The following is a 21,589-nucleotide window of genomic DNA, read 5'->3' as shown; positions in this document are numbered from 1 at the left end:
TCTGATTCCAGTTTACCAAAGCACTCACAACACCACACAAGCAGAAAAGGTGACCTGTCTCTTTCCTGATAAACTTACAGATCGCTGCACCAAAACGGTTGAGTTCCTACCATGGATGATCCACTGGGCCAAACTGATCTACAGAAGTGTGCTTGCAATATCAGGGCTTTAAATCATGAAGCAAGGCTCTTTGGCTTAAGCTAGGCCCATAGGCTATTGCAAAGACAAGTAGCTCCTCTTTTCATGCTTATTGCTTGCTGCTTTGAGTACTTCACATAGCTCTGATTCCACAGATACACACAGTTCCTCGGCTTTGTTACAAGAACTGTAAAAACATCAGGCTGCTCAACTGATGTGATAAATCTCTACACTGGCATGAGCAATTGAACACTGAACCGAAGCATTGATTGTATTCGACCACAGTGAAACAAAATATACCTCCCCCTGTAGCTGTAGGAGAGCCAAACAGATGGCTGCTGCAGGAGGGCTCACACGTGCTGCAAGCTGCAGCATTCCTTCAGGTTCTCAAATAAAGCGGACGTGGCTTGCTCCTTGTCAAAAGTCCCACTAAATTAAACAGCTGCATTTCCACCTCTGCATCTGCGCTTTGCTCCATCTGGGCAACAAAGTGGAGCTTTCTTAGCATTCACCAGCCACTTCTTTTTTTCGTTCTCTCAGTCTCAAGACGCAGTGAGGAATGTCAATGGCTTTTGTTTCTTTATGCTTACTCCACATGTTCTCTTCTTCTCTGAGGCAAAGTAAAATGTATCTACATTTTCCCAGTCCCCCAAGGTCTTGTCAACTGGGATGCACGAGCAAATGCAGCTGTCCAAAAGAGCTGAGAGAGAAGCACTAGAGCTTCATGCTTGTTCTGACCCTAACCTGGACAAACTGCCTGTCAAAGGCAGGCCATGAGGACTGCTCTTATTTCAGCATGGGATTGATACAAGCAAAACATCAGAATATCATGCACTAAGGGAACTAATATATTATTAATGCACATTTCAGTTGACGTCAATCAAACCTTCACATTAGTCTTAGTTGGCCCAAATACAATACAAAGGCTACCAAACTTTATGTGGTACAATGGGAACACACAGAATTTGGCAGAAAAAGCTACTGGGAGATGAAACATGGAGAAGGCAGGAGAGCTACACAAAATGAACATTCTCTCTATATAGGCTCTGCAAAAAAGCTCACAGCAAATTTTCCGGTAATGCAGACGTGGTATTTCCTAACAGTAGCATATTTATTGGGAGCAAGAACTCTCCAAATCTAACCAAGATGAAAATATGAAATGAAATCATATAAAGGGAATTTATTCTGGTTCTTAAATCCTTTCATTCCTATATTCCTCTTTTTTCTTTCACTCAACCTATGCAGTGTTTTTTCTGCATCTCTGGCAATGAGAGGAACTAGGCAACTCCTCAGCAGCATGAGAGAACACGGTGCTTAGTCAGTCAGTCTGTTCAGTGATGTGAACAGCTGGTATCTGTTGGGCACTGGGAAAGGGCAATGGCATTGACACACCTGGACCACTTGTAGGATAGTTTCCATGGACTGGGTATTTTGGAAGCCCCTCTGCTCACGAAGCCACAAACACACACCACAAAGTGCCAGTTGTCCGAACAATCTGAATGCACACATGCATTTTAGCACACTTAACCACGGCTCTGCATACTCTCGTCACTGCAGACCTGACAGAGCTCTTCCTTCACTCCAGCAGAACAGCTTAGTTCGCATGTGTACGCTCCCGTTGCTCCAACAGACCACAAAGAAGAGGTAAAGACACATATCCTGAAGGGGCAGAAATGAAATCTGCTTTGCTGTTAAGAAATCTGATATTTACACTGCAGCTAAGGGTGGAGAGCAGCACCTTTAAAGTCTTTCTTTCAGGTGTCTCCTCTTAAATTGCTACGGATTTTGGCACTGTGTTTCTTTAAATGGGTATGGAAACAATTTTTCAGAAGAAAAGGTCCAGGCTGCTTTTCGCCACAGACTTAAGGCAACGATGAATAAAACTGTCACACTACTCTCACTATTCAGAGCCCAAACATACAATTAATTATCTAAGCAACTCCTCATTTTCAGACATCAGCAACAGATTCCTCAAAAGTTCAATCAAAGGGGGAAGAAGAGAGAAAATCATAAAGGAAAGCGATTTTTGGCAGACAGGGGCAGCATGGGGAATACTATGGCAGTTTTTCTTTGAACGCCTTGCAGCCTGTGGCTATAAAGCTAATATAAAACATCTCGGGATTGTAAAGGAAAAGGGAAAAAAAAAGCAACTGAAAGAGCTAGGAGCACAGTGGGGTAGAATTACCAAAATGGGGATTAAAATGGCCCCCAGTGAGAAGGGAAGAAATATTCAAACAAGTTGGTGCTCAGTTGGCCAAGGGCAGGGGGGGGAAATATCTGTTTCCCTTTGTTACACTGCAGAGCGGAACCTAAACCCAGCATGACAGACCATTGTGCAAGGTTTTATTTATTTTTTTATTTTTAAGCATAAAAGGTTGATGGGACATGGGAAAGCTTTTTCAAGATGGCTATCTTGAAGTTTGGACAAAATCAGGACACTACGAGCCTTGAGTTATGCACTCTCTCATGCGTAAGTCCTTGGAAGATAGAAGGGCAGAGACAGATGAATTACATGAGGCAGGCACCAATTTCTCCTTTCCAGCCACTAACCTGCACTAAAAGACTGTATTGAACCTTTTTCAACTATCTCCTCTCCCAGTTGGCACTGCAGTTGTTACAGAGATGTTATTTAAACCCTGGTGTGAATCGAGGTGCACAAGAAAGTGTGGCGAGAGCTCTAAAAGCTTCTCAGAGCTCTAAGCTGAAAGCTCCTTTCATTCCAGTTATTTTGCTGCAAGTCAAAGAGGAAGACGAAGAAGGGTTCCAGGGATGAAAGGCCCTGACAAAGTCCCAATCTGTAAGCGATGATAATGTTATCTTACAGCCAGCTCATCTACAGCAGCTTTCATCTAAGGATCTCAAATAACTTATTTCTATACAGCAAATCTTGAAACTCCTCTACCATGAAGCCACATGTGCATTTTACAGAAAAAGCAAACCTACTATTTGTGGAAGACATGAGACGAAAGGCAGGCATATGTCTGCAGTGGGAATTGCAGAGGCAAGAGAAGCAATTTCAGAAACACTAAGCCTCTTCCACAGAAAGGCAGCAGGCATCATTCCCGCAGACCTTTGCAATTACAGACAAAACCAACATCCACAGCCCTCTGAACGCTCATTTTTGCCCAAGCAAAGGTCCCACTCATTCTATCTTCCTCAAACCAGGAATACTGCTACTGATGAAATTAGAAAGCAGACTTCCAAGAAATTAATTTTCTGCAGCTTGAGTACAGAATATAGTACAATCCAACTGTAATACACATTCAAAAGCAAACAAACCCAAAAGAGCATGCTGTTTACTCACTTGTCCTGGGACTCGATATACACATAAAGGTGAGGCTCAAAGCACTTGGAAACAATGCCATGAAAAGGATTGTCAGGGACCTTCGGCTTCTTTGGCTGTAAGAAAACATTTAGAGTGTTGGTTTCAAACCTGCCTTGTAAGACCTAGAAGAAACAGTAATGCAACAGCACAGAAGGATCTAAGTCTTTAGAAATTTACAACACAGAGATTTGCTATCATATAATCAAAGGCATATAATTGACAGTATATACAGGGTCAGTATGTCTGAGTCTTCCCTTCCTTGTACAGGGCTGTTAGTATTCCAAGGAATTATCTTTTCACTTGTAAAATATTCTTATCCTTAAAGAGAAGGCTGCTCCATGCTAACAGATTTCAGTAGAAGAATCTTAATGCAGTTTGTAAATAAAACCTTGCTGAACCCTTCGAACAGTAACAAGACTCTACTAGTCACCTCTGAAATGAAACGCAGCAGTTATTTGGAAGCAACATTGAAAAATCCCGACATTTTAGAACATTAAGGACAATAACTCAAAGTTACAGACTTCATCTGGATGAATTTTATTTAGATAAACAGCACATAATTACTGGAGGAGCTGGAATTATACAGGCAACATTACAGGACTGCTTTCACCGTGAAACATGTTTCTGGGGATGCAAAGACTTCTATTTTAAAATCACATTTAGAGCATTAAGCACATATGCCATTTGGGAGTCATCCGGTTTACTCTCATTTTAGTTTAGTACTGCACTCTACACAGTGGCCAAGCACATCTCACTGAAGCCGCTGGGACTACTCATATGCTTAAATTTGTGCATGTTTAAGTACCAGGCTGGGCAGGGCCTTTAAGCTCATCTTTGCCCTACAGCTAGATTTTTAATTTTTTTAATTTTTTTTTTTTACTGATAGACAATATTTCTTGTTGCTTGCCGGCAAGCTGACAATTTTTCACTGTCTGCAAAGAGCGCTGCAGTGACTCTGGAATGGAATTCTTGCCTCTCTCCACAAAAAGCCAGGATCAGCTCCCAGCCAATGAAGATACGAATTTTTCCAGCTGAAATTTTTTTTTAGCATAAGAAAAGCAAAACAAGAGAGCCTAAAGAACGTACTCTCCTAAATGACAGAGGAGGTGGCACAAAGTCATTTGCAGAAATAGCAAAGAATGACAAGGCAAGCATTTCTCAAGCGTTCTCAGAAATAATTAAGACTCAAAGACACAACAAATACTAACATATGGCTGCAAACCTAAAGGGAGCGAATGGTTTTATGGAGACCAGACCACCTCTATGAGACTGGCTTCATTAACCTTCTAAGAGCATGACTGGAGAATGTAAGTTTTTACAGCTTTGGGACAGAGCCACTACCCAGCATTCTCTGCCCAAGCCCCTTTGCCAGTGCCTGCCCGTTTCTGCCGGATGCACACGCTCATCGGAGCTGGGAGGAAAAACAATAGGTGGTAATTACAAAAACCTCCTAGTTGCCAAGTTTCCAGGACAGCAGCAACACAAGGTTGCAGATTCATGATGTTTACGATTTACCAGGCTGGAAGAGCCAACTCCTAATGCAGGACTGGTTTTCTGTGTGTGCGCGTGTCTTTGCATCATGCTGCTCACAGCATGTCTGGTGGAGAGAATACTAAATCTTTTAACAGTAGCAGTGAAGCTGTATTTCTGAGTATGCAACCCTGTCCAAAAGCTGCAGATGTTTAAGCTATTTCCTCCTTGAGTTTGATGGAAATAATAAAAGGTTACTGTTGTCACACTAAGGAGGTCTGCAGCTGGCCCAGTTTCCTTTCATTACTATCCAAAGTAAACAGATTAAAATGAACTGCTAGGATCACTAAAAGAGGCTCTTTTTTAACATGGATTCCCCCCCAACTCTTGTGCTCCCTCTTACACTCTCAAGTGTCTTGAATTCTCAGGACTAGTGTCTTGGAAGAGCCTTACCACTCAAAACTCTTCATCTTCAACCCTTCCAGTCCCTTCTCTTTTTCAGCTAGTGACAGAAGATGAGACCTCCAACGTGAACTCAGCAGCACTAACCACCAGATGTTGGCAGTTTGAAACTGAAATAGTGGGGCTTACAGGGGTCCCACTTGGCAGACAGGCGCCTGCGGGGCAGCCGCCCTTGCAGCAGAGCCCAGCGCTGCATTGTGAGCATTAACACAGGGCATAGCCAAAAAGAGAGGGCAACCTCGCCACAAACTGCATTTCAAGGGACAGCTCAATGGATGGCTTTGTACCAGCCTCCCCACGTACAAGGAGCAGAGCAGTTCCTTTCTCAGAAGTACCTGAACTCTTTCTGGCCAGTGCATTCCACTGTTCACTAAAACCAGCCCTAACAGCCTAAAAAGGCTTTGCAATTTATCTCTTCACCTGCCTTCTAGCACTACTGACTTCTCCAAGGATGTCCTCTCAGCCCAGCACTGCACATCAGAGCCAATCTTCCCCCCGCTATTACAGATAGCGGAAAGCAAGCTCTTCACAAAAAATACACCACACAGATGTATCCCCAAGTTCCCAGTCTCTGGCTTCTAGATCACTGATAAAGTCTGTCCAATACCAACTGTCCAAGTTCTATTATAATGGAAAGAGCAAAACTTTGCTTAATTGTTCTATTTCAGGACTTCTGCTGTGGGTGGAAGGCAGCTGGCCACCCTGTTCGTGTGAAAACCTGGAGGGGATGCAGTGCACCAAACTGTGCTGGTGGAGAGCTACCACCCCCCAATCTCCCCAGGGGCACGGATCTGAGTGGGTCCTAGGGCTCTGGTCACCCATAAGGATACCACCTGTAAATGTCCCATTTATAGGGCTGTAACCGAACAAAGAGAGGGTAGTACCTTCCGCAAGCAACAGTTGAACACTTAGAAAATGTCTGTCTGGTGAGTAAAAAATATGGGGCTTACAGGCTTTGATATTGGTGCCAATTAAAACAATTGTGTTTACTATTCACTTCTTTAATGTTTGCAGAGGGCTTTGGAAACCCAGCGCTTTTACAAGTGGTTAGGTGTTGCCTGCTTTGCAGAGGTAATGGATGAAAAACACTATAGAGATAAAAATCCCAGAAGTAATATATTTGGAGTGAAAATTCAGAACTGACACTTGAAAGTTCAATGAGTTGCGGGGTGACTCCAGACCTAGGTTGCTTGGCTGACAAGGCAAAATATTAATTGTAACTGCTTGCAGTGGGAGCTTCTTCTGGGATCTGAAACCCCAACTATGCTAGTTCATCTTTCTTTGACAGAAATCCTGTAGTTACTTTTGAGCTGTTGCTGCATGGACTAGAATAGAATCCAACTCACTCTCATGTGGCAGGATTGTCTCCGCACTATTAACTGAAATAAAGATTGCTTTGGTTTCAGTGAAGTGAGCCAGAGCAAACCACGCTTGTACTGGGAGCCTGTATGCTGCACAGAGGATCAAAACTGTGCTAAATTAATTGCTGTGAAAACAAACCTTTCAAATCAATGTGATGGGAAAAGCTTAGGCACCACCAGAGATTTTGACACAGAGACTGCCTCACTGACAACTGGAGAACTTCAAAGACTTACTTTGTCCGTATCACTTTTCTCGATCACAATCTCATCTGTCTCTGTCCCAGTTTCATCCTCCAGGAACGGGTTGGTGGAGGGAAGTGGCACTTCTGGCTTCTTCTGTTAAAAAAAGAGGAAGCTCCTTAGAGAACCGTCTGTTTTGTCCCCTCTGGCACACAGCTGCCTCCATGTTTTGCTTTACTAAGCCCTTCAAAGCGCTGTACGGCAGTTTGTCTTCCTCAAGCAGAGGTGACTGCCGGGTGCCAGGCGGTGCCCCTCCATCAAGGGTAGAGCATACTCCCTCCTACTACAGGGCTCGAGTCTGGTTCCCTCTCCATCGCTCCACCAGCACACTTCATCTTCAGCACCCTCTTACAGCCTGCTCTTCTTGCACCCACGCTCACCCGCTCGGCCTGAATCGTCCCTGGAAGGGGCATTTTGACCAGCACCGAATTTCTACTCTCATACCACACACTCCAAAACATGTGGTCTCCACCGGGAGGACCTGTGACAGCAGGGCCCAAAACTCTGCCGCTGCAGTAAATCCTGCATTACTGCTTCCACCAGACTGCTTGTCCCCACTGTGCACTCGCCAGATAGCCATTTATAATTATGGTCTTCATTTTGTGTATAAAACAGGTCAGAAGATGACATCCAGAGTGTAATAGCCTCTGGGCAGCTCAGAAAGGGGGACAGAGAGGATTTTCTTTTATTTCAAGCCACACCCTCCCCCTCTGTTTTTCTCAGTTATAACAGCTTCTGTGCCTACCTTCTCCAAAGGGATAACAACCCAGTGAAGCCAATTTAATTAAAGCTGCAAATTTCATATGAAATTTGTCAGAAAAATAAAGCCATATTCTTGAGAGACCGAAATTCAGCCAGGAGGCAAAACCTTACAGGACTTCCCTTTTTAATTAGCAGCACCTACTGATCCACAGCAAATTACAAGTGGGTCCAGCAGGCTTGCCTCGTAGGCTGAATTATCATATCCAAGTAGGCTTCAAGACACCAGCTGGACAGAGAAGCCAACCTCAAACCAGTGGCTTCCGAGCCACACGTGGACTCTGTGCTCCCAGGGCACTTGGCTGGCAAAGCTCTTGGCTGAGGTTTCAGGCAGAAAAAGCACAGAGATGACCCTAGAGATATTCACTGAGCTGTTTCTCTTGGCTCTGCCTTTACAAACTACCAAATGAGAAACTGAATAGTAGAAGCTACCAACACCCCTGCAAGCAAGACTAACCCAACAGACAATGTGGGATTGAAAGATGGTACCATGTGGTGAATGTGTGGTAACTAGAAATGAAGAGAAGAGGGGACTTTTAGTTATAATGTGTCATCGACATGGAGAGAACAAATATTATAATGCAGTTGCCATAACTACTTTGTGGTTCTCCGTAGCAATGTGGCTTCAGCTGCAAACAGCACAGGGCACAGGAGAACCAGAAAAGTTCACAAACAGTGTACTTTCCTTCTTGTGAGCCTTGTGCCATCCTCTCTACCACAGTCTGCAAGACCAACAATCACTTTCCCAACTACAAGCCACTGAGCACAATCATACTAAACACCCTAACCTGCCAGTGCAAGAGGAGGCTGCAGGTGACACCTTTTGCAGTCTCCCATTACCATAGTTATGTGGCTTCTTTCTCCTGAAGAAGCTGTTGAGTAAAAGGTTGCTCTTTAGAAATCCCCTTACCACTGTCCCATCAGCTAGAGTGCAACCTGAGAAGCGTTTAGCCAGAAGTCCTTCAAAGTTGGTTGTCCTCTGAATTGCAAACAAAAGCAATTTCACCTCAATCTCCTTTGCTCTTGTGCGCATTATCTTAGCAAGCTCTGTTCTGAAAGAGAGAGGGGGGGAAATAGAAAAAACAAATGTGGTTTTCTATAAGAAGAAAGATCTGAAACCTAACACTGTAATTCAGTCTATTCCCTAGAGAGACTTTCATCACAAAATTCAAGCTAATTCCTAAGATGCTCTCTAACATAAAACTGCTTTACGGATCACATTGCAAACATAATCACAGTTGTTTAGACCTTTGTGGGTAACAGGACCCCATCTCCTAACAGCCAGCACACCACTGCAGCCAGGAAAGCCCACAGAATCAAACCTTGGGAAGCGCAGTGTCTCTGACTGGGGTCCCAGAACAAAGACAGTGGTGCTGCTGGGACTCCAGCTGGCACCTTCCTCTGGTCCCCCATCTCTGGCTGGCAAAGAGCACAGTCTGAGGCAGTCACACCATAGTCAGCTCACACTATTTCACTTGGCCTCTAATATTACTGATTTTTACCTCTGTTACATTGAAAATTGATTTCCACATCATCTCACTCTCTCAAAAGTATATGCAGTTTTAGTGATACCTCTCAGGTTTTTCACTCTAGAGTCCTATGGATATACAATCAATTTGGCAAAAGACAAGCCAACCTTTTGTTTTTAAGGAAGGTGACTCTGCTGGGAGGCATCGTGAGCTCCCCAGATGCTCACCTTGTGACGTGGCAGAACTCCACAGCGATGCGCTCCGTCATACACCACTCCTGGGGAAACATGCGCCCGTATTTCTCCTCGTAGTCCACCAGTTGACGCTTTATCCAAGCATAGCGCCTGTCAATCTTATCCAGCCAGGCCACCTGAATAAGATGGAGAACATCATCTTTAACAGCAGCAGCTGCTAATATTCAGCCTGACTGCGTAACTGTGCTGCTGTAGTTTCACAGAGCAGCTTGGGCTATCGATCAAAGCTAACTTGACCACTATTAATAATACTTTGAATGCTAACAGTCATTCTTCAAAGTGCTTAAACACATGCCAGACTGAGAACCCTATCTTGTGCGAATTAAGAGGGCAAGTTCTGTTGAAAATGAGAATAACAGTACTCCTAAATCAAGTAGGTACTATTGAAAACTCAACCCAATAATAATTCATTTGATCCCACCCTCTTTGTTTCACAGACAGAGAAATTAAAGTCAACAATGGGATGAGAACACAGGAATTCCTAGATTCTCACGTTCAGCTGGTTTTCACACTCTGGGGACTGTGGACCCACAAACTTCACAAGAATTCTTACAACATGAACAGGAAGGGATTTTTTCCCCCCAATACTACTGTTTTCTGGTCAAAAAGTAGAAAGATTAATCCAAAAAACTTTGATGGAAAAATGCTATTTAAAATGAAGCAATTTAGCCTTTTTCTCCTCTTCGTCACAAACTGTCAAAATTTTGAAACTGTTAAAATACATTTTGATCCAAAGCTGGTTTTGTTTGTTTGGTTGTTTTTTTTTCAAATCCAAGATGATTACAGTAAATTTTTAAAAAGCTGTTAGCATCAGGACAAGAAAATTAAAAATCAGCTACAAAGATTAATCCACTTCCTGGAAATCCTGCCCCCCATTAGGCATTTTGGGGTTTTTGTTTGTTTGTTTGGGGGGAGGTATGGCTTTTCAAAGTTTTTGGGTTTGCAATTTTCAGAGTTTAATTTTTCAACCCTTTACAGTGCAGAAAGTATACCTAACTTGAATTTATTTATTTACTATACGAGGGGAAAACATTTCCAGTGCTGATACATGAAACTGAGGCCTAAGCTGGGAGGAAGTCATCCTGGCAGAGATGACATTGACTCCCAACTCAACAGCCAGTCCATATCACACCCGCAAGTCACTGCTTCCGAGCCCTCGGTTTAGAAACATTTCACCACAGGAACCTGTGGAAACGTGAACTTTGTGAACGCCAGCAGAGCAAAATGTGAAATCCAAATGTAGCTTGCTAAGCTTCCCTTACATCTTGGTTTTCCTGGAAAAGGACCAGATACTCTGAGAGGTGTTGTTTAATAAATTTCTTGATGATTTCCTGTTTGATTCTGGGATCCAGGACATTGGCGACTAGACACGCATCACGTAGGACATTGCTGGGTCCACCAGGCCTCTATCAAAATAAACAGGAACAAATGATTTAAGGTTAAATAGCTGAATGGGTGATTGTAAATTGTACTACATCCAGGTTATCCTGTTTTTATCCTTTCCCATTATTCTTCTCTTTTTGATGCTTCTGCTGCTACTATATATTATCACTTCTATGTCTTCCTTCTGTTGGGTGAAAATTTATCTTTCTTCTGTAGGATGAAAATTGAGCTGCTGGCCGTAAAGTTGTTCTGTAGCTCAAGAGCCAGAAAGCTCCCTACCGCAGTACAGCAGCCAGCTCCATCTACAGAAAGAACTGTTGTCCTGTCACTTCTCCAAAGCCTTTCGCTGGCCCAGATATTCTGAAGAACAGCTCAGAGAAGTGGCTGACAAGTGGGACAAGCAAACACCTTTTCTGCAAACCTGAAGGCCAAATTAATGGGGAAAAAAGCAGTCTAGAGATGATCAATTTGCAACACTAAGTAGCATCTGCTGGTCTGTATTGGTGCATACCATGACGTTAGTGGAGAAGACAGAAAATTTAGAAACATTTTTTAAAAAATGCTCTTTTGATGCTGCTTCACATGGACACAGATTTGCCCTTCATCAAGGATCTGTTCCAAATAACTTCCTCATTTCTGTACTTGTTAGTTTTACAAAGAAACCAGCAGAGCTCGTACTTTGGAAGACAGAACTAGTGTTTTCTTTGAAGTAAATTCAAATTGACACCTACCCCCCATATTGTTTGCAAACATTTGGATGCATAATTTTGGGGAAGCACATTTGGTGCCTTAGCCCTAGCCCAGATTTCTATCTGTGCTGAGTAAACCAGACACAAACTTGGTGGCAGCATGTCAAAAGACAGCCTATGTTTGGTTTTCTCTGAACACAACACAAACCTTTTGTGTGCAACAAATAACCAGTAACCTGGGTGATATGCCAAGGGAACCCCACTCTGGTCTATAGGCCACACATTAATTGCTTGGGGCATTCCTCAACGGGCTTGGAGATCTTACTGCAGTCGAGGTGTGCAGCGTGACAGAGGACGGGTGTCATTTCTCACCCACATTCACTCAACAGAAACAGTGAGAAATATACCTAGCACCCTACAGCTTAGGAGACTTGTTTGCTTTCTAAAATAACTCCTGAAACAGAAAAACATCAAATCTAAATGTAAAATGAGATTAAAACCAATGACAATTACATTGAATAGTTTGCAGCAACAATTTTCAATGGGAGGAAGAGGGGAAGTGAGAACTTTACCTTTGTACCTTGAGAAGGAAAAGCTTCCTCGAAGTCAGCCAGGATCTGCTGTCCCAACTCATTCTGTGCTGCCTTCACCCTGACAAGGACAGAGGAAGCAAGGGCTTTGTTGGTGGTACAACTTCTTCGTTTCATTGCCTGCAAACATTACTACAAAGTGGACTGAAACGCTAACAGCTACATGAAGGTTTTTAAGGGACAAAAAAAAGCATGCGAAAGAGAAAACATTCACACTAAGAAGGCCTGTATGTCAGAACTGGAAGAGCATTTGCTCCCTGAATGACACCGGGATGACAACTCCAGCTCTACAGCATTGATCCCTGAGCTGTAGCAGAGCACATCCTAGATGTTCTTGTCCTGCCGCAATTTAGTATTTCATTAAGGGCCAATTAATCAGCTGAGAAATCAGCAGGGTTCCTTTAAAGCCAATGTGGTCGATCTATCTTTACATTCATGTATGTTGATCACATTTCAACAAAAGTGTGTTTCTGACACATAAAAAGCTTCACAATGTCTCAATCTTCATTGTGAACCTTTCACAGTTCCAGGTGCACTGACCTACTTTTAAATGCATCCATGTGAATACTGTTGGCTGTGGTTTTATCCTATAAATCCTCCATCTCTTAAGAAGCATAAAAGAGCAAAGGTATGAAATGGGTGAAAAAGTTTTGAACAAACCACAATCTTGCTCTTTATTTAGCTGAAAGAATAAAGCTTCCAATTTCCAGAAATAAAAGTCAATACAGCTTAATTGATACTTCTAGGGAAATGGAAATGCCTACACATACTAGAAAGAGCCAAAACAAACAGTTAGGCACTTATATCCCTCTGCAGCCCTCGCATTCTTCCATCACTTTTTATTATACTGGAAACACTTTAAGGTCTAAACTGATCATTCAAAGCAGTGGATTTTTCCACTGAGATTGATATGTTAGAAAGAGTGGCTACATTTACTTTTGTGAAAATGTTTGTTCAGACTGTGGGGAGAAGACTGGATTTTTTTTGTTGTTTAAGACTCTTCAACCTTATCAAGGAATGATCTGCTGCTTTAATCTTCCCATTTGAGGTCCATTAGTAGCGAAACACTACAAGATGACCTAACAATGCCAGAGAACAGGCTGGATTCTTTAATGGTGCCAAATACAGAAAATTCTAGTCCTTTAAAAGTGACAGTTGAAATATAACTTTTTATCGGTGATTTAACTGTATGTATGACCTGCCTTATCCAGGATTTATTTATGGGGATTTTGCTGGAAAAGCTTCCTGCTCACAATGTCAAACCTAATTCTCACTTAAGCTCTCTGCTTCACAGGAATGTTTAGAAACTCCTCTACTCTTCCAGGTATAGATTCCCAGTTAACATCTTCATAACCGTGAAACAAAAGGGATTCAGTAATATGTTGAAATGGAAGGAGTGGGAAATGTAAGCAGTAAGGAGGAACCCAGCCCAGCAGCTTCAACTACAGGTATAATCCTGCTTAAATTGTACAAGTATGCACTAGTAATTCATGTGAGAAAGCATCACAGAACCAAATCCTTTGATCCTTAAGAAAAAGGAGGGAGGAAAAAAAGACACTAAACATGCATTGAAAAATTTTATCTTTTAAATAATCAAGAAACAAGAAGTCTTTAGTATTAGAAATGAATGGTTTGTATAAACAAATGGAAGTTATTAGCTGTGGTACTTCTTTCCTTACAACCAGCTACAGGGACCTTCCTATTTGACAACAGCTGGAGTGCAAGCATAGTGGAGGCACTGAAAAGAGCAGCAGCCAGATTCCTAAAGACTCAACAAATTTAAAAGAGGCACTGTCAAGCCGTTAAAAGCCCCGTCCGAGGGCTTTGTTGTTTTAGGCGCCGATTCAGGAAAGTACTTAAGGATAGTCTTAACAGGGATTCTCATATCCTTAAATTAAGAAACTTGCAGAAATGGCTTGCTGAACTGTGATGTTAAAAATATATATTTTTTTTAAATCTGTCCTGCTTAAAAATCTCTCAAAAGCAAACAGGGAAAATGAGTTTTAGCTTTTTTTTTTTTGCTTTTTTTTTCTTCACATTTTGTAACACAGGGATAGGGCAGAGACATCAAAGTAGCCAAAGGTTTAGGTATGTGCAAGCAATGACAAGGCGCCTCACTGCCCTCCCAGTAACTATCGTTCTTTACATAAGCACACACACAGACACACACAATTATTTTTTTCCACGAGCATGCACCCAGAAACATGAAGCATTTATGCCATGTCTTTACAGAGATTTACATTGCTTTAGGCAGAGAACACAGGAAGGTGCTTGCTTTAGCCACTAGAGATTATTGCTCCCCATGGAAAGCTGTGAGCCTTTCAATAATTCAGAATAATCTTCATGCAATGGAAACTGCAACAATAAAAGCCTTAACCCCAAGGCTGGCTTCATGCGCATTCACCGCTGAAGGACTGTTTCTGCACCCGTATAAGCGTGTGTGTTTAACCACTTGCAGAAAGCGAATTGCCCACTAAGGCTCAGCAACCCCAGGCACTCTCTTCCCAGGTCGGTTTGATAAGGATATTTTTCCCTGACTAGATTCCCCCCAGCAGCGTGCTGGGGTATCACAGCAGCTGTCCTGGCTCACCGCAGCAGGGAATTGCCTTTTCCTGGGGTTGCTTGCATGTGCCAAAACCTTTGGTTACCCAAGTATTAGTGATTTTTGTTTCTCTGACTTTTGTTTTATTATTAGTGGCTTTTGTTCTCTGCTTCCCCCGACTTATAAAAAATAAAACCAAGAAAACCCACTGTTATGTTTCAAATGACATTAAATTACTAGAAACCACAATTCCTTTAGCCAAAGCTACCAGAAATCTTAAACGACGCCTGGCAGCTTGCTGAGATAAAAAGAGGCTGAGCTAGCCTGTTCTTCTGTGGCAAACTTATAATCTTTCTCCTAAATACTTTCCAGGCTTTTTTCCACTATCTGCTAGGCTTTCTCATCGACTTTCATGGGTGGGTTTGTGACCACTAATTGTATGGTCCCTCCACAGACAGAAAACAGAAGAGGATTGCAAGATAACAAAATATTGCTATTTACTACAACAAACAACTTCGCATGCACCATCTAAGTTGTTGTTTTAGGAACATGATTAGGAAAATATTTACATCTGGATGTGAATTGTGACATTTTTACATCAATACTCCACAAGATCAGCACAAGAAGCCAATTAATTGAGAGTTCAGCCAGGTTTCCAATGAATACTTACAGTGGGATTTTGTTTGGTTATTTTCAAAGGGACAGAACAGGTGGAAAGCAACATTAAAAACACATTAGTTTTCACAGCAGCTAGGAGCAAGAACCTAAATTGAATACCCCATGACAAAGAGCACATCCAACACCACCGAGCAGGCACTTTTCCTTCCCATGGTTTCCCATTCATATTTGGCTTCACTCCATTCACGCCAAGAAAGAGAGGCTCTTTATTAAAGAAAGCAACAGAATCTGCTCGTTTAGCAGTGTATATAATAGACTTATTGTATATAATAGACTTCTGTTACTGTCACAGGTCTGTGCCAACATCTACTAAAGCATTTCTTGCCTTTGCAAACATCCAAGAGGCTTCCCTTGTACCATTAAACCAAACTCATGAGATATCAAACCCCAGCAATTTCACAGTCTAAAAATAGCACTGCGAGAAGCCAGGCAAACTTCCTTTGATGTTTCATGAAACACGAAAGTATTTCCAAGCAAAGAGAGAGAGAAAAGGCAACTCCAAATTGGGCCCTAATACGTACACGTGTAGTCAAACTCCAAAGCAGTATTACTGTGCCGTAGACCTCCCTGCAGTAATTTGCTGCCTGGATGTCAAAGCAGTAAAGAGATCCCAGCAACACCCTGGGTGCAGCTCTCCTTTCGCCCCACAAGCAGCCGCTTCTATCGCTACCAGATGGTGTAACTCTCCCTGTGTAAACACTGGAAGGAAAACCCTGCCGAGGCAATTCTAAAAATAGGAGGCACAGAGTTTCTTGAGCTTTTCAGATCCTTATCTTGAAGGGAGAATAAAACAAAAGTTTTCCTCCATGTCCTTGCCAGTGTCTCTGGCGTGACTTGAAACCACTGTGCCTTTTAGCAGCAGCATGAATTGTTTTCTATAATTATCAGCAACTATAAAAGTATTAAATAATCATCCATCAGAAAGGGAAAACCAGCCAGAATTCAGGACCAAGGCTTAAACTGTATTTGGCCTTAAACTGGCCAATGACAGCAGGTTTCTCCCCAAGGGCATTACCACTCTGGAAGAAAACGAAGCAAGCTATCTTTCTGAGCACGAGGTTGGAATAGACAACAGCCTAAATCCAGAAAAGCGCTGACATATGCTTATATTTCCTTGATGTTCACGTTCATTTAAGCAAATGCTTATGGTCAAATGCTTTGTTAAAGCAAGGCCCCATCTCTCTCTAGATTTAGGGTGGATTTTTCTTTTGCTCAGTTTCATGGATTCCATCTGGGTTTTCTGGAAGAGGTATCTATACTGTAAAGAAGGTCCAACAGATTTACATGAAAATACTACAAACAAATCATGCAAACACTGTTTCCATCACTAAACAGCACAGGCAGCCAGCTGCTGTCTTAGGGAAGGGAGTCACCAAAAAAATTAATTTCTGTGCCTGGAAGGCTCCTTTGAGTACCTCTGTAATAAGCAAAGTCATCTCAGGCATCAAGAGGATGGTGGTGATAGATTTGCAATTTTCAAACAGAAAAGAAATGCTATCACATATGGTTGTATCATTAAGAAGGTTCATCCCTAACATTAATAGGCTGTTTTCAACTCTGAGCTGTGTTCAGCACTCCTACAGGCTGTTAAGCAGACATCGTATGTGTGATGTGAGAGAAATAAAGCCTGCTGTAAAGCAGGCAGAGTAGGTTTTGGCCAGGGACAGCAATGGCCCCTAGAACAGGGAGGGCCTTGTCCCTCGACACCCAGCTGTCACATCCCAAATGAAGCCAAGACCCTAGGAGATCTGGTGGCTTAGTGACCACTGAGCCTTCACCCGCTACTGTTGAGAATGGTGGGCACTTGCTGTTGGAGCTGCACCAAAACTCACCAAATTTAAATGTGTAACTCCACGTTAGAAAATCAAGACTATACAAGCTCAGCGTAAATGTTTAGAGCAGTCAGGTGTGCTGCATGCAATTTTGAGAAGATTTACTATAAGCCTCAAATCTCAGCAGAATTGGGCAACGGGAGCAGGTTTTGGCAGAAGAAGCTCAAGGTGCTTGAAATAACTGAGTTTGGCAAATGCACAAAAAGAAATCCTGCCTGCCTAAACCCTTGGGCAACTATGCAGTTTCACAGCAATTCGACAGCAGTAAGGCACATGTCTGGGCAGAAAGGGGCCCCAAGCACCACTATGGTAATGCATATATTTCTGCTTCATGCCAGGCTGCTAAACTCTATCACTGAGGTTAAGAAAGCAGGAGAAAGCATCACCTTAGGGTTCACCACAAACACCTGCACATGAAGATCACATAAAACAATTTGCACTTCCACAGATTACTCCACATAAGTAAATTAAAAGCCTGTCAATGAGAAGCACAGAACATTCATGAATTACACCCGCACTAATTGCTGTTATTTAACAGAATAGGCTGCTCAAGATTTGACCAAACTGTGTCCAATTTTAACCTGTTTTGGCTGGAAAGAAGCTCAAAGGACCATGTCCAGCCTTTACATCCTTGAGAAACTGATTCTGCCTAATGCATTTTCTAACCTTCCTTCCCAGCAGGCATTCAAGCGCTCAGGGTTTGATCATTTTACCTTTCGGAAAGCTGTCGAATCTGAGGAATCCCCATGTATTTGTTGAAGTGCTCTAACACATTCACGACACCTTGGAGAAGGTTGGCAACTTCCCCATATTGTCTCCTCCTGGTCATAGCCCTGCAGAGGAAATTAAAGATTTACAAAGGCAGGTTCGATTAAAATCCTGGGTGGTAATTCCACAGGTTACCTCATCCCCACTGTGTCATGCTGGTCCCTATTGACATTTATTTTTCTAAAATACACTACTCTTCGTTAACATTCCAATGCAGCATTAAAATTTCACTTAACTGATGCTAAAATAAACCAATCCAGCACACATCTAACAATGCCTCAAAAAACATAAATGTCAAAAGCAACACTTGGCAAAGAACATGTAAACTACTGAATACATCCACTTCCCAGTATGGGTCCGGAGGCAGTAAATGTTATTTCACTATAATGACCTGAGTTAAGTCATTCATCATCACACACAAAGCGTGAGTTAAAGCTTCACAGGGAGGAGAATCATTATGCTGAAAAGCTATTAGCCTTGACTTTTCTGTTAATAATTTTCACAGGTTTCAGAGAGGAAAAAAATCAAGTTTGTTTATTTTTATTTAATCCTTTAGGATCATTCCAATGGAGACAGCAGCCTAAGTAAAATTTTATTCTGAATGCTTAACAACCCAGTGTTCGTGCAGCATTTGCTACAATCCAAGAACAGGCTGTGCCTGGGTCTCACAACTTCACAGATGCAGCATGTAAAAACCTGAATTTCCCTAGCCTGTGTGTTCCTCAAGCACATTAAAAAAACCACAAAGGATTATTAGAAACATCTAGCCCCCCTTCATAGACAGTACAAGCTGTAAGGCTTCTTTAAAGTCATTCTCAGAACTAGAGTAGACCTTTCTGAAAAAGAGATCTCATTCAAGTTTAAGACGTGAGACTGATAAAAATCCCCCCAAATCCCTGAAAAGCACATCCCTAATGAGAATAACTAACTGCACAGACTGTCTTACTCTTTAATGAAGCCAGACTCATTCCTTATCACCAAGGATCAACACAGCAATTCAAGCAATCGATGCTGCAAACCCTTAAATACAGAAACGTTAACTTGCAGGTCACTCAGGGCAACACAGAAAGGATCTGTCAGCAAAAATCAAGACTGCAATCTACTCGGTAAACTTCCTTCTAGAAAAACAAGCAGCTGTTACAGATGTATTCAGAGCACTGCACCAAACTTCTGCAAACCACTAAAAATTTCACATACTTACTCCAGTGAATCCACACCCCCTGCCAGCATGTGTAGGTGGTTGAGGGTGGTGATGGAGGTGGTCAGATGACGCTTGGCATGATCTAGCTGCTTGATATCCCGTGTGATTTCTTTAACCTAGTGAATGAAAAAACAAAAATTCTGGTTAAATATCAAGCCACAGCAACAAAATTTTAAGGAGATAAGAAGGGCTCTCTCCTCCCTTTGGGACTACAAACATGTTAGCTCTACAGCCATGTTAAGAGGACAAGGGTACAGGTTCAACATGTTTGACAGCAAATTACCAAGAAGTCAGCAGGACCAAAGACAAAAATGTTCCCTTCTTAACGAGAACTGGAAGCAAAAGTCAGCGCCCCCCTCCCTTTCAAAGGCTAGAAAGAAATTGCTGCTCACCATTTGTTCTGATTTTTCAGCCTTGTCTTTAATATCCTTAATTTTACCAAAGAGCTGTTGAATAGCTTTCTGGGCTTCTTCCAGGGCCTGGAAAAGAAACAAAGTCAGAGTGGAAAGAAAAGCTGCATTCAGTTTTCACCTTCTAAGAAATACCCAGCTGCTCCCTACAGCTCCTGGGCTGGGGCAGCGGAGGGGAGCTGTTTTCTTACAAAGAAAATATCATCAGCACATCAAAAGTCAATGCTTATCATTAACTCTAAATAAAAAATATACAACATTACATATAGAACACTGAGTGCTTGCCTAAACCCCTCACCGAATTAACACGATATTATCCTGTTGGAAAACACAATGCATATTTTGCTGATTCCTTTGGCGTGGGCAGCTCAGCCTCCCACCCACCTGCAGGAGGAATGGCTCTTTCTAGGCAGAGAAGAGAGGGCACAGGTTTAGCAGGTAAAGAGGGTCGAGCACGGGGAATAGACCTCGCCTGGATTTTTGTGCTATTTTACTGCAAGCTTCTTGGGGCATGTGGTCCCCTTTATACAACCATGGTGCATCCTGACCTCACACAGCCAGTGTGAACTACACGTGGATTCAGTGAGTGAAGCCACATGTCCAAAATCACATGTCCAAAATCTGACTTCTGAAGTAATTCAACACGTTTTGCCTTCCCAGTCTGATAACATTTCCAGCTCCAGCTCCACTTTGTATCCCGCTGTTATGTGGGCTTCTATCCCTCTGTTTTTATATGCAGTCCCATGACCAAGGTTACAGTGCAAGCTACAAGCTCCTTCAGCAAATAAATTTAACACATCTTCATTTGGAAATGTATAAGCAAACTATCTGCCAGGAGCTTTTGCTGGAACATAGCTGCATTATAATAAAAGTATAAAAGTTGGAAACATTTTATAATTCATTTTCCAGAGGGGGGGGGAAAAAGTCTCCTCTGAAATATCTTCTGAATCATGTGAAAGTTAACACTTTATCTATTAGTGTCACACAGCTATCATATAGCATGTTCACTAAGGGAAATGAACACACAAATGTGCTGCAGGGACAACTATATCAGAAATGAACACCACCACCTACTTTCTCATTTGGCTCCAGCCTAGCCACCTTTTAGAATAAAGTTTTCTCTTCCATTTAAAGACATGTGGATTAAGTGCAAACCCAAGAACGCTCCTTTCAACATATTTAACTATAGCCTCTGTACTCAGTCCCAGACCACGGCTGCAGCACATTACTCAAGTGGGCTATTAAGCAAGCAGCAACTGTCCTGCATGTTCTGAGATTTGGATAGGTCTGTATATAAAAAAAAAGTCAACCTAAAATTCTTCACAGACGCCAACTGCTATGTTTCCCTTTGCTTCAGCACTAATGTTAAATGTTAATTTCTCTGCATAATCCCAGGGAAGTCAGAGCTGCTGTTCTCTCCAAAAGAAGAGACGAGGATTTATCCTGCCAATTAAAAAGATTCTCCAGAAAGAGACATTATCCTCCTTCATATCCAAAGCCAAGGCAATCTCACAAAACTTACTCAAACTTTGGATCATCTCAAACCAACTTGCAGGGATAGGTATTTGTGAGGTTCCCGTGCCCACAGAACCACTGGGAGACAAAGTACGGAGGATCAGCCCTAAGGAGCCCGGGGAAGTCCTACACGCTATGCAGCACAACAGACCAATGCAGACACGCAGCAGGACCACCCCAAATTCCCAACTAGCCGTACCCTTCCTAGACACATCTCTGATCTCATTCCCCTCTCCTAGGGCTAATTTTTCAGATCCAGGCTCGGACAACAGCCACAGCAGCTCTCCTTGGCATGACTGCCAAGCTGAACTCTAAGACTACCAGCCATCCACCACAATCCTTTCACTTGGGGGTTGCATCTCTAACCTGCTCTCCAAGGAAGAGAGCATTTGAGTTGCTGCTTTTAGCATCAATACACAGCTCAAAGCCATTTGTTCTCAACAGCCTTCAGCAACCTAGTTCAGAGCAAACAATACTGTGAGTGAGGATTTCCATCTCAGCTC

The 21,589-nt window shown here is 42.4% G+C and overlaps 1 protein-coding gene across 4 annotated transcripts in view; it reads right to left on the bottom strand.

The window, feature by feature from the left end:
• The window catches only part of VPS53 (VPS53 subunit of GARP complex), a 69,348-nt gene that overhangs the window by 29,548 nt on the left and 18,211 nt on the right, over positions 1-21,589 (bottom strand). For 2 of the 4 annotated variants that reach the window (XM_030028310.1, XM_041126730.1), the window contains 9 exons: positions 19,554-19,640; positions 19,162-19,277; positions 17,906-18,025; positions 12,123-12,201; positions 10,741-10,884; positions 9,452-9,594; positions 8,666-8,807; positions 6,991-7,092; positions 3,443-3,537 (listed from right to left, as the gene is read on the bottom strand). In XM_030028310.1, the coding sequence (XP_029884170.1) occupies positions 3,443-3,537; positions 6,991-7,092; positions 8,666-8,807; positions 9,452-9,594; positions 10,741-10,884; positions 12,123-12,201; positions 17,906-18,025; positions 19,162-19,277; positions 19,554-19,640 (1,028 nt within the window). Of the gene's footprint in view, positions 1-3,442; positions 3,538-6,990; positions 7,093-8,665; positions 8,808-9,451; positions 9,595-10,740; positions 10,885-12,122; positions 12,202-17,905; positions 18,026-19,161; positions 19,278-19,553; positions 19,641-20,645; positions 20,666-21,589 lie in introns of those variants that run through there. The other 2 variants (XM_041126731.1, XM_030028311.2) reach the window with 2 other exon arrangements.

The sequence above is a fragment of the Aquila chrysaetos genome, chromosome 10 (assembly GCF_900496995.4).
Source record: "Aquila chrysaetos chrysaetos chromosome 10, bAquChr1.4, whole genome shotgun sequence".
In the NCBI taxonomy this organism is placed as follows: Eukaryota; Metazoa; Chordata; class Aves; order Accipitriformes; family Accipitridae; genus Aquila; species Aquila chrysaetos.
Note: the sequence above shows the minus strand (reverse complement) of the source record. Positions and strands in the feature narration are given on the sequence as shown.